At 39.6% G+C, this 14024-nt stretch overlaps 1 protein-coding gene across 6 annotated transcripts in view; it reads right to left on the bottom strand.

Moving 5' to 3' along the window:
• Positions 1-14024, bottom strand: part of PAM (peptidylglycine alpha-amidating monooxygenase) — a 174472-nt gene that overhangs the window by 79483 nt on the left and 80965 nt on the right. For all 6 annotated transcript variants that reach the window (XM_075271700.1, XM_075271690.1, XM_075271716.1 and 3 more), the window contains exons 6-7: positions 7260-7345; positions 1530-1613 (exon numbers count right to left, since the gene is read on the bottom strand). In XM_075271700.1, the coding sequence (XP_075127801.1) occupies positions 1530-1613; positions 7260-7345 (170 nt within the window). The remainder of the gene's footprint in view (positions 1-1529; positions 1614-7259; positions 7346-14024) is intronic.

Below are 14024 nucleotides of genomic sequence, written 5' to 3'. Positions count from 1 at the left end.
TCTCATTACAGCTAAAGCTGAGAAATATATAAAGAAATAGTCTCTGTCTCAAGCGATCAGCCTTCCTGCAGTAGCACAGAAGAGTGGGAAACGGAGTCCTTCAGGTTCAAGATGCCCCCCTCCCTCCCAAACAATATTAGCACCATGCAGGGGTGTTTAATAGTAGAAATAATAGAAACATACCATTGTGGCTAGAAACCAATCAAGCAATAAAGAGATCATTTATGGATATGTAAATCATGCAACAGATATCTACAGAGGTTTTACATAAAGGTTGAAAATGTCAATTGCAGCTACAGGAGAGATACTAGTCATTGATTCCAAAGGAGAGCTGAAGCATTAGCAACTTGTGTATAGGCAAACCTGACAAATCAGGCCCAACCCCAGATACACATACAGGCTCATTTACATACCTATAAAATGATAATTATCTCTGCATTGCCTCATTGGTTTGTGGCCACAATAGTAGGGTTCTATTCATGTTACACAGCCCATAAACAGCAATATTATTGGATAAGGAGGTATTTTAGACCTGACATACTCCCATTAAAGCGTACCTCTAGTTATACACCGCTTACCGAATGAATAGTGCAAGTGAATATAAGAAACCTTGTATTCTATCTTATTAATCAGATCTATTTCACCACTTACTAATGCTAGGTTCACCTCTGCATTCGGGTTTCCGTTCGAGGGGTCCGTTTTGGGACCCCAATCCCCCCCCCGAACAGAGACCTTGCGGTTACCTTAGGAAACCTGCAGATTCATAGACTATAATGGGGTCTGTGTGGTTTCCGTTCAGTTTTCGCCCCAAAAAAAGGTGAAACATTTTGAGAGAAAAGTGCTTTTCTATCTGTATTTTCCATGTGGAGAGGGGAACGGAATCCCTGTTCGGAGTACAAGCGCTGATGTGAACAGAGCCTCAATTGTTCTCCTTTTCCTTATCTCTAATCTTACTGCTTGTTTACATTAGATTTGTCTGTATTCAGCCTCACACATGGAAAAGAGAGGGATGTCATAGGGGGCTGCTGTCCGTTAATTGATTTATCGCCTCAGTCTGTGCACTATTCGACTCTTATATAAAAACCTAGCTGTCTTAAAAGAGCACAGAGTAGCAGAGTGTACCAGCAGCAATTATTTGAGTGTCTTTTGCAGCAGCTTCTTCATCCTCCCTCCCCTCCACATAGACTAGTATGTAAAAAGTAACTCTCACTGAAAAGTGGGGGAAACATATTTCTTTAATAAAATATATTATAAAATTTCTTTATATAAAGCCGTTTATAACTTGAGGTGCGCAATGGATTAAATGTTTGTACTATGCAGGATTTCAACAAGACTGTGTCAGGATCATTCAGAAACATGTTGCAGGCAACTAAATCAAACTCATTTCTAGGTTTCTTGTTTCCACAGACATTTTCCATGTAGAGGTAACAACAGCTTCTCCGGAAGCGGTTACAACCTGAGGAGGGATTGTGAAGTTGTGACCCCTTTATCATTTTTATGTTTGTCGAGAACAAGTGTACCGCACTCACCTTGGAATGCTTTGGCGTCACCATAATGCACTTGCAGAACCATATACTTAATGCCAGTATTTGATCCAACTTTGAATCCAACATCTATATCAGGAAGAGAAAAATACAGTCCAAGTAAGAAACAGAACCTTTCAAAATGTAAAACTCAGCAAAGCAAAAGATATGATTCTGATCCTTCAAAGTCTCACATAATTCAACCATAGCTGGCAGAATAAGATTGCGTATGGGTACACCTCTTTGACAAAAGAGAATTCTAACACCGGAGGAATCGCAGAGGAATGTCACAAACCAGACTTCTAAGATGTTAAAGAATTATTTAAAGAGGACCTTTCATGTCCTCGGGCACACACGGTTTTATATACTGCTAGAAAGCTGACAGTCCTCCTGACAGTCGGTCCGTAGCGCTATACTGTCAGAGGGGGCGTTCCTTACCGTCCAGCCATGACGCTGTGCATTGACGAATGTCTCCCCTACTTTTTGACTGTACTCGTCCGTAGACTAGTACTTGGGGGAGCTTTCCTCACAGCTTAGGGTCATGGCTGGGCAGTAAGGAATGCCCCTCTGACAGTATAGCGCTATGGACAGTACTGTCTGGAGGGGTGTTCCCAGCTAGACTGTCAGGAACGCCATTCAGACAGTGAAGAGCCATTGGTAAATGTACCGATATCTCTTCTCCTGGGACACGTAACGGGAAAGCAGACAGTGCGCTGGTTTCAGCGCACTGTCGGCGTTCTAGCAGTATATAAAACCGCATGTGCCTGTAGACATAAAAGGTCCTCTTTAATGGAAAATATAAATACTTACCAGAATAGAGATGTCAGAAGAGCTAACAGTCCTCTTATTTCAGCACATTTGGACTAAATAAAATAGAATATATGGTGTCCTGCTGCTTTTAAAGTTGTCAAGTATGTAATATAATTTGTTTTAAATGACCTTGTGCTATAAAATTACATTTAGAAAAAAAAAAATCCACTGACAAAAAAAATAAAAAATTGTAGTTTCTACATAAAGCCAAATAGATTAAATAACACTGTCCCTTTCTGTTTGATTCACAAATGCCTGGTGTTGAAAGAATACCTCCCTTTCTTTTTAAAATAAAATATCTATATATTATATAATAAAATAAATATAATAAAATCTAAAAAACTAACAGAAGGCTTTACTTCAATACGCATGTCTGTTTAAGCAGTCGGCACAGAATAAAAAAGTCGTTACACGATGGAGATTGTTATTGTGTTTAGAGAATGCAAAGGGAACAAAAAGCAAAATGGTGAAAGAGTTTGCCCATTATTTAGCTTGGGGGGGGGGGGCGCTACCGTTTTCAAATAAGACACATTGGTATATAGAGATTTACTTTTCAGGCAATGCTCCATGGGAAAACCCATAGCAGTCAATCCAGAGATGCCTTATGTGTAGACAGCACTGTTTCGGGGTGCTTGCCCCTCATCAGTCCGGAGCAGAGTTCGTAGATGACTGGATGAATTGCCTTAGGCGTAGCGCAGGGGGATATGGTTTCTCATTGAAGAGACACAGCAGTGTATGGAGACTTATTTTCAGGCAGTTCTCTGTGGTACAAAGTATGTAAATGAGCTCATACCCCGCTATTTAGCAAACAGTAAGAGCTCTTTCATATGGATAGTTTTTCAATACGCTTCATCCTTACAAATTTGGCGATTAAGTAGAGAAGTAGAGTAGTTGAAGTCTTAGATATACAAGACTTTGGTAAGGACAAATACATTTCTTCAATTCACTGTATATAATTTACAAGTTTATAAGGTTCCTTTCAATATTTTACCAATTTATGAGTAGTCAAAGGGTTTCAGCAACTTTACTGTGCAAATGGGTCAGATATATAGGACGTACATTCGGAAAACCTTCCATAATGCAAATCAGACATCAGGATTCTAAGAAATATATAAATGCTGTGTGCCTCTTTATACGTTTCCTGGAAAGAGCCAGGAAGAATATTACAGTAATGCATCATACATGACACATAATTGATTGAAAGTTTGCACTATACGTGCTTTATTCTGAAAGGACATGTCAATAAATTCTGGTTTTGCTGCTGTCTTTAAGGCCCTAAAATAATTTTGACAATTAATGTCTCAATATTAAAGGAGTTGAATGGCGAGACAGGCCTTAGGCTTTATTCACACAACAAAGCATTTTTTCATGGATCAACTATGTTAAAAACAGCCATTTTGCATCAGTTCTGTTTCTTTGTTTTTGTACATGTACAAATGTATTAGTTGCTAAAAGCAGAAACCAAACAAAAATTATATGGACCAAACATCCAAAAAATAAGAGTTCAACATGTGCAGAGTTAATTCATATCACTATGGCCTACACCCGCATGCACAAGTCTTCAGAAAATCACCAAATCTGCTTTGAAGCTGGAAATGTTAAAAAAGTATCATCCTATATAATGTAGGTATTGCACACCATGAAAAGTAAGTGAACCCCTAAATCCTATATATTTTTTGAAAGTAGACAACCTGAAGTTTACAAATGTCTTCATAGGGCATCGATAGTCACATCCACCTTCATGCAACTTTGTAACAAACACAAATTAATTTTTTGCAGAAATGCACTAAAACACATATTTGCACCTAAAAATCATGTTCAATCTCAGATTCATATACATAAAGCATTTAAAATAATAGCTTATGGTGTATACAATGTGTATATATACTATATGTACCGCTAACATCAACTACAACAAGAGCTTGGACTCCCAAAAACACTGATACAGAAGACAAGCAGGATTTTGCTGTTATTCACTAATATGTTAAAAATCTATACTGCACCTACCAAACTGTAACTGTGATATCAAAACCTAACTTTTTTCATATTACATAGCATACCGTATAGAAAAACACAACTTAATGTTTCATATATACAACCACCTTCATGCAACTTTGCAGCAAACAGAGATTGCAAGCAAAAATTGCACAAAAATTCAAATTTGCCATGAAAGTGCGGCTCAAAAAATCCCTTTCTGCAAAGAAAATGTACTTTCCAAAAAACTACAAGATGTGAGGAGTTCATACATAGCACACATGTATATATTTACAGGGGTGGGTGTTAAAGAAACGCCAAAATCGCAGAAGTGTGCCATCCCATTTTGTGCATGCAAATTAAATAGGACTTTACATAAAAATGTTATTTTTCATCCCCCTATAAAATTTTAGCAATCTATACATTCATCTCTAGTTATTGATATTATTTTAGCGTGTAACGCATATCACTAGAGACGTATTTTACTCTAGAAAGCTCAGGTATAGACAGGACAGGGATTGGGTGAAATGTAAACTTTATTCATGACTTTGTGTATATGTTGTGTAAGTGTTTGGTGCGACTTTTTTTTGGCGCTGCAACATGGACAATGGTAAACGTCTGGGTCACAGCGCCAATACATTTCCTGTTTATGTTCAGGGGGTATTACATAAGAATACCCCACTAGTAAAGCTCAGGGGGAATTAGATTATACCTGTATGTGACAATCAGAGCGCAAAAGAATAGTATGGTCTCTGATTGACAGGAGAGGGATTAAGAAGGATGAAAATCCCTGATAACCCCCCTCCTGGTGTCACATACAGGTTAGCACAGATAATGATGATCATTCATTATCACTGTGCGCGCTGCAGGGCTGCTCTTTCCCCCTCCCCTTCTGCTACAGTTCACTAATGCTTCCCGAGACAGGAGGGACGGGGCATTTTAAAACCCCATATCTCTGGATTGCGTTAAGATATCTTGATGCTTTGAAATTCATTTTAAAGAAGAGAATCTCATCTTTAAAATGATACCAAGCACTTGATGATAGAATTTAAAGTTTGTGAGCGATTCACTTTTGAAACGCAGTTGGGAATTGAGGTCTGCAGTTGGATCTCAATGCCAAATAGCATTTTCTACAGTGAATTGCTCCAAAACTATAAATTCTATAATGAAGTCCTTGATATAATTTTATAGATGAGATTTTCATCTTCAAAATGAATTTTAAAGCATCAAGATATGTTCAGGCAGTCTAGAAATATCGGCATTAGTAGGGAGGACGTTTTAGCTATTTCCTCCGCTACTGAAGTGCCACTCTGGGAGGACGTAGAGCTGATGTCCTCAGCCAGAAAAAGGTTAAAAATTGATCCATGAAAATGAAAAAAGTTAAAGCATCTCAGTTTTTTTTTTTTTGACAGCTGTAAAAAAACTGTTCAAAAAACAAACACAGTCATGTGAATAGGCCTATTCACTGCTGTGTGAATAAGGCCTTACTCACAGCACTAATCCCATGTTGCTTTTGCTCCAACCCTTCCTGGTATCTCAAAGTAAAGGAAATAACACTCAGCCAATCACTGGCCGAGGTGGGTCACTGCTGTGGCTGGTGTTTGGCCAAGTGGCATTTCCTGCGTGTTGAAAGGGACCAGGAAGTAGAAAGCAGACGAGTACACAAAAACCCTTAAAGAGGTATTCCCATCTCAAGGATCCTATCTATACTGGTAGTGTATGTAAATAGAAGAGTTTTCCTAAATATATTGCTTTAGCAATGCTGCTTTGTTTTCCTACTATGTGAAATTATACAGCGTTACCATAGCGCCAGACCTGTGTGATAGGAAAAGTGATGTCACTCACTGCTCTGTCAGCAACACAATCAGTTCAGCTAACTATATCTCTCTATGTAAACACACAGAGAAAGCAGAGTCCAGGAGCATGTGCATATTATTTGATCTGCATGTATATTAGATTTATAGCAATTATAAAAAGTATTGTGATACTTCATAGTGTCTTGTTCAGTAAAATGGGGAGGAGGTGGCTTTGACTGTTTGATCAGTAATATGGGAAGCAAGAAGAAGAGGCAGCAGGCAAAGCTGCTGAAACAGGGAGATGGGAACACCCCTTTAAAACGGCAGAGGATCAGTACAGCGAGTAATGACTACATTATTTTATTTTAACCCATTCTGCCACTATTCTGAAACAAAATATCCTGCCAGAGAACATTCCTTGACATTGATGTTGATCAGTGTGATCTAAGGCTGCGTTCACACTGTTTTTTGGTCAGGAATTTGGTCAGGAAACTGACTCAAATTCCTCCTCCTAAAAATGCCTCATGACCAAAAAAAAAACAGTGTGAACGCAGCCTAATGTGAAGAAATTGGAATTCTCGGAGTACAGGCTTGTGTTGTAAGTTTACTCATACTAATCCCTATAGGTTGCTAGATGAACGTGAAAACCCTTTAAAAGCCATGTGCAACTGTTTTTTTTTTATTACTTCAAACCACTTAAAACAAAATTAAGCACATTTGTAATTAATTAGATTTATTAAAATATACCATTCATGTTTTGTGTCTAGAGTTCTCGTGCAGACATATTTGTCTCAATGGTTACAGACTACAAATAAACCCTGTGTAGTCTGATCCTGCAGTCAAGTGTTATCACGCTGCATCTGTCACCTCTTGTACTGTTTTAGGGTTGAAAGAACAAGAGGGAGAGGGAGTACAGTAAGACCTGCCTTTAAGATCCGACAATACAGCGGTCTAGTCTCTAACCATGTACTAACACAGACCAATATAGGAGCTATATACATAATTTGGAAACATATCTATTGAGGACTGTTTGCTTCACTATTTATTATACGTTTACATGTACTGGAGTAGTAAGATTATAGTCGCACAAATGAACATAACCTTTAATTTTAATGAGTCAATAATAACAGTATTGATGTAAAATACAGCACTATACCTTTTGGAAGCTTGGTTGGTGGTGCATTTCTTGCCCAGGCATACATTATGCTAGATTTATCTGTGCAGGGTCCAGCTCCACAGTCCCTAAAGAGAACATCAGTGTATTTAATATTTGAAGTCATATATATTCCTAATATAATCAAATCTATAAATAATAATAATAATAATAATAATAATAATACTACACTCATTAGTCCATCATGTGACTTGAAATTAAATATCACAGAAAATATATGGTAATATCTCACTAATTGTTCTTATAAAACAAGTAACAGTTTATTTAAATGTAGTCTGCCAGCAGGAAAATTGGTGTGAAACTAATAACAGTACCTTGTAGGTCAGCTTCTACACTTTCCGAAGATGCCCTTCTTATTCTACATTGCAGCCTCACTTTCATGAAAATCAGTGTTTTATTCTAGGCAAATTAGCTGAAAAGGGCTTTAGGGTTCTTTTTTTTTCCTGCCAGAGCTTTGCTCTCCACTCTGGATATCTGCTCCTAACTGCAGACAAAGTATAATAAAGTAGAAGATGTCACACAAGCAATGGGGGCAGAGCTGGGTGGCAGAGGATAGTTCTAGTAGGAGATGACACCTTATGCAAATTCGCCTTTTCAGCTAATTTGCATAAGAATGTATTCCTGATCTTCACCAAAATGGAGCTGCAATGCAGAATGAGAAAGGCATCTTAGGTTAGTGTAGAAATTGCTCTAAAAGGTAGTGTCATTAGTTTGATACCGATTTTTTTGCTGACAGACTCCCTCTGGCGATCCACTTAAAAACCTATCAGGAGTCATGGTACTACAGCAGATTCTCCACTGTCTGAAGCCACCAGTCTGTAATATGTGTTTGCAGATTTGTAAAGGTAGTGACCGTGACCGGGCTGTAACGCCATTGTATTTATAATATGACAGACAATGACAACCTCCTTTTAGTCAGTATGGAAAAGGAGATTTTGCTAAAATGTTCTAGGGAAAGACTCCACAATCTAAAAACCTTGTAAACATATATTTTCTCCTACCATCTGTGCTTTTTATGCTCAATATCAGGTATTCAAAGCCATAACAATTCCCATTTCAATTTTCCTAGCTTCAAAATGGCAAACATTACTAACTTTATTAGTAAAAATAAAAGCAGAATATCTATCCAGACAATGTGAAATCTGTGATACAATCCCTTTCATAAAACATTCCCATTCAGGTTTGTTTATGCATTTAGGATGCCTTTCCCAATTTATAAACTGAATTGGAACCGACCTCTTACATGCAGTGGCGTAACTAGGAATGGTGGGGCCCCGTGGCAAACTTTTGACGGGGCCCCCCCCAACCAACACCGAAGACCTCGACCGACCCCCTCCTCTGCACTCTATTATGTCCCTTAGTAAGCTCTGCACACAGCATTATGTCCCTTAGTGGCCCCAGTACACAGTATGATGTCCCTTAGTGGCCCCTGCACACAGTATTATCCCCCATAGAGTCCCCTGCACACAGTATTATCCCCAATAGTGGCCCCTGCACACAGTATTATCCCCAATAGTGGCCCCTGCACACAGTATTATCCCCAATAGTGTCTCCTGCACACAGTATTAACCCCAATAGTGACCCCTACACACAGTATTATCCCCAATAATGACCCCTGCACACAGTATTATGTCCCACTGTGGACACCCATAAACAATTATTATACTCTGGGGTCTTTTCAGACCCCAGAGTATAATAATCGGAGACCCGGGGGAGTACAAACATTAAAAAAAAAAAACAGTTGCTTACCTGTCCCCCGGCTCCTATGCGGTTCGGCCGCCGCTCTCGTCCTTCTTTAATGATATCGGACGTCACATGACCCGGGAAGCAGGCTGGGTTCATGTGACATCAGAGACGTCAGACAAGTATGAAGGAGGCCTGGCAGGATCATGGAGAGGTAAGTAACAGTATTTTTTACGTTCTCTTACCTCTCCCGGTCCACCGATCATTATACTCTGCAAAGACCCCGAGTATAATGATAGTATTTGTGGGGCCCGCGGTGTCACTTGCCGATCCCAGCCCTGCCAGGATCAACAAGTAAATAGGGCCCGTAACGGCCTATTTAAAAACTGTCACTGGGCCCCCTAATGGCCCGGGCCCTGTGGCAGCTGCCTCCGGTGCCTCTACAGTAGTTACGCCCCTGCTTACATGTACAGAGAGAATTCTATTCAACCTGGAACCCTAGCAAACAGTATGACATTGTGTGGGAATAAGTGGTTGATGTACAAGAGCATCAATAGCAGCTGTAAAACAGACAGACACAAATAGTCTCAAACTGAGCAATGGAGTGTATTGGTGCAGGATGCCAGCAAGCACAAATAAATTCTCTTCTGATATACATCTCTAATTCATTTATCTGCCTGGAACAATTTTCTGGCTTCTACTTAGATCCCCCGCCCTCTTTTAATCAAAGCTGTAATTGGATCAGATATTGGCTAACATGCTATTACTACATACCGTATGTGGCAAAGCTCCAAAGTTTATTTTGCATTTACCTACAAAGTCACAGCTTTAGCATTATCTGTTGAATCACTTGGCAAATTTCCCCTGTCTACTCTCATTTAGGAATACCATAAACAGATGCATTTAAAACATCGGAAAACTAAAGAGAATGATTTACGGAGAGACAGGATTACAAGAGGGATTCTACCGGCGTCAATGAAAAAAAGCCATCATGTGCTACACAGTGTTACTAAACAAGCCTGAATGAACATGATCAAAGTGATTAACACTTTGGTACAATGGCTTATATCAGTATCTGAAGATGATATCAAGGGAACGAGAAAGTGATTTATATACAGATGGCAAACCAAGTATATCAGAGAGTATTAGTCTTGTTTCTAGTGAATTCTTATTTTTAGGTCTAGGGATTATTTAAGGAATATTTTCCACCCAATTAAAAATACCTTAAAACAAAAAGCTCCTTATTTCTTAGTGTCCCTGGTCTTCTACCTGGATGAAATACTGGATGACATCCACTATTGGAAATCATTACAAATCACCAGAAGGGTGGCTCATCAAGTCTCTAATCCTCCTTGTATGAGATCTGCTTCCTCATCCATCTTACCCTTAATTCACATCTGCGTTGGTATTCCGTCAGGGGGAGAGCACATGGGGACCCCCCAAATGGACTACCAAACGCAACTGCAAGCACTGTGCAGTAAAAGCACACGGACCCATAGACTACAATGGGGTCTGTGTGCTTGCCGCACGCTGCCTGCACAAATCTGTGCGGAGATCTGGCGACAAGTACATGGACCCCATTATAGTCTATGGGGTCCATGTGCTTTTACTGCACAGTGCTTGCAATTGCGTTTGGTAGTCCATTCAGGGGGTCCCCATGCGGACTCCCCTGGACATCATACCAATGTAGATGTGAATCAACTCTTAGGGTCCATTCACACAGAGTTTTTTGGCGAGGAAAAAATCTGCTTCAGGAATTAGGAATTTTTTTCCCCTCCAGCACAGTGTATGGACCTCGAAAAAAACGCTAGCAATTTTTCAACGCGGTTTTTGCCAATTTCACATGGATTTTCCACCTCCCATTGACTGCGTTTATTTTTGCAGGCAGAATCCGCCTGAAAGAAGCTTTTTTTCCGCTAGCAGAAAAAAAACCTAATAGAACCCATAGAACCCAATGGGGAGGCGTTTTTTCCATGTGGATTCTGACACGGATTCAGCGCCAAAATCCTTGCCAAAAAACTATGTGAATGGACCTTTTCACCAATCATACTCATCAGTGGCAGGCATAGGAGAGATGTAGAGGTCTTCTTTATGATCAAGCAGATATTAAAGAGTAAGACTCATACGAAGTAAAAATCAGCTGCATAACGGCCGTTTTTTGAGCAACCATTACATGGCCATTTTATAGAAAAATGGGAATCTATTGAGCTATTCACATGTCTGTTTTATGATGCACCGTGTGAAAGGCCCTTCATAAAAAAAACATTGTGGTTTTCCCATTCTTGTATGGAAGGTTGTAATGCTCATATATATCTGTTTTCATCTTCAAGTGTTCTGTCTGTTTTCTTAAGAGATGGCACAAGGACATCCGTTTTTGCAATAGCGTGTCCATTTCAAATGTCAAAATTTCATGTGTTTTTCATAGATCCCATACACTATAATGGGCCATGTCTTCAGTAGGAAAAACAAACAAAAGTAGAACACCTAAAAAAAAAATAGCAGAAAGGACACATGGATACATTAAAAAAAAAAACAAAAAAAAAAAAACTGGTCTATGCATAGTCCCTAACATACATCAAAGAGGTTGTCCAGGATAAAATCTGTCTTTAAAAAAAAAAAAAATAATAATAATAGGCTGGGGGAGGTAAATAAAAACAATAACAAAAAAAACAAAAAAACAACACACACTCACCAGACCACTATGCTCTTCCTGTGCAGTCCGGTCCTGCTGCTCAAATGTTTTCTTGCAGTAGAAGTCCTTGCTGGCTGGGACGTTCCAGGTCCCTTTCTTAGGCTGGTGATTGGCCTCAGCGGTCACGTGTGATGGGGACTTCTATGTGAGTAAACAATGGAGCAGCAGGACCAGACTGCGCTATGAGGATTCAGAGCACCAGAGACAGGAGTGTATGTTTGAGTTTGTGGTGTGTTTGTTTTTTCACCTCCCATAGTCTAATTTAGAAAACAAAACACTTCATCCTGGACATCCCTTTAACTTGGCTTTTATAGTAAAGGGGTTGTTCAGTTTCAGACCAATATTGAGAGACAAGTGTTATTGTTTGTATAATAAAACGTTCTATGATTTTCCAATATACTTTTCTGTATCAGTTTCTCATGGATAAAATTCACTTTAAGGTCATGCGATATACAGTCCATGGTCATGTGATATACAGTCCATGGTCATGTGATGGACACACAGGTCCACGGCTTGTTACCAGACAGCTGTCCGATTACTGTGACTATAATGAGATGTAGAGATGAGCGAGTAGTACTCGATCGAGTAGGTATTCGATCGAATACTACGGTATTCGAAATACTCAAACTCGATCGAGTACCACTCACTATTCGAATGGAAAAGTTCGATGCAGAACCAGCATTGATTGGCCGAATGCTATACAGTCGGCCAATCAACGCTGGTTCTTCTCCGTGCAGCTTCCCCGCGGCGTCTTCCGGCTCTTCATTCACTCTGCCAGGCATCAGGCCTGGGCAGAGCCAACTGCGCATGTCCGCTTGTAGTGCGGGCATGCGCAGTCGGCTCTGCCCAGGCCCGATGCCTGGCAGAATGAATGAAGAGCCGGAAGATGCCGCGGGGACGCTGCAAGGAGAAGACTTCTCAGAGGATCCAGCCCGATCCTCACTCGTCGACTTGGTAAGTATAATTTGATCGAACGTTGCCTACCCCTGAAACGAGCATTTTCCCCCCATAGACTATAATAGGGTTCGATATTCGATTCGAGTAGTCGAATATTGGGGGGCTACTCGAAACGAATATCGAATCTCAAACATTTTACTGTTCGCTCATCTCTAATGAGATGCACTCCTGTGTCTAATGACATCACTGCGTCTTTGGCTGAACACATACAGACAGACAGGTAATAGAGTCCAGTCTTTTTATTCATTTCAAATGGAATGTGGATAACCTAACACAATGGACACCTACATTCTGCTAAATCAACAAATCCTATGGATTATTATATTTTAGAAGCAATACAGTAGGAGGTTTTCATCTGTCTTACAGAATTGTGAGCTGGCATTACAAGGAACGGCTCATAAATCCATCCCGCGCAGACCTCTGCACAGAGTATCATCCGTTAGCTGTGAAGAGGCAAGTCTATTTTTTACATGAAACAACTCTTGTGTGCCAAGGTCATCAATATTGCTTCTACACTTCATTCACTTCTGAAGAATATGGAAACTGTGGGAAGTACATCAACGATCTTGGCATTAACGCCAAACTGATCTAGCTTAATCCTCCTTTATCTGAAGATTACCGTGACGGTGTAAGTCTGAAGCAAGGATCTGGCTTGGCTTTGAACTTTTTTCTTCTATAAGCACATTGGGTTTAAAATCATAAGCTTCATCCAGTCTGGGAAGTTCGATAAAAGATTTAGCTCCCTCTTTAAATATGGTGTTTTATGCTTGTTAAAAAATCCCATATAGTCTCATAACAACTGTATTTTAGCATTCAGTTATAGTTATGATTGTGTATAACAATTATGATTCCTCATTTATCACCGTATATCACTAGCACTAGTTTTTCTATGTCAGAGTCTCCATTTGGAGTCTAAGTTGCAGTGTTAAGCAGAAAGCCCACACACAAAAAAATTCCAGCAAGCCTGACTTTTATGTCTATATCTACCAAAATGTATGATATAGGTGGTCACACGCACAAATACAGTCAGCACTTGTCATTCCCCTGAAAAAAAAAGGGTTGTACAGGAATAGAAAACATGGCCGAATTAGTCTTTTCAGGAAGTAACATCATGTCTGTTGGTCACATGGCAATACTGCAGCTCAGTCCCTAAAAAGAAGAAAGTGGTCAGGTTTTCTAATCCTGCACAACCTGTAAGAATATTTTTTTTGCACGTTCAGTATAAATGATTTCGGTATGGAGTTTGTCCAATTTTGCAAAAAATCAGTTGACATTTATCACCCTCCATAAGTGATTAGAATATTTGGGTACCCCATTCATATATTCCAGACAAAAAAATCTGTCATGAAAAATATTCACAAGCATGTTCAGAATTGTTATGCATCTAGCATAAAAGAATAACATTCTACTACAAT

The sequence above is a fragment of the Leptodactylus fuscus genome, chromosome 1 (assembly GCF_031893055.1).
Source record: "Leptodactylus fuscus isolate aLepFus1 chromosome 1, aLepFus1.hap2, whole genome shotgun sequence".
Classification (NCBI taxonomy): Eukaryota; Metazoa; Chordata; class Amphibia; order Anura; family Leptodactylidae; genus Leptodactylus; species Leptodactylus fuscus.
The sequence above is the reverse complement of the archived record's forward strand: the minus strand, read 5'-3'. Positions and strand labels throughout refer to the sequence as shown.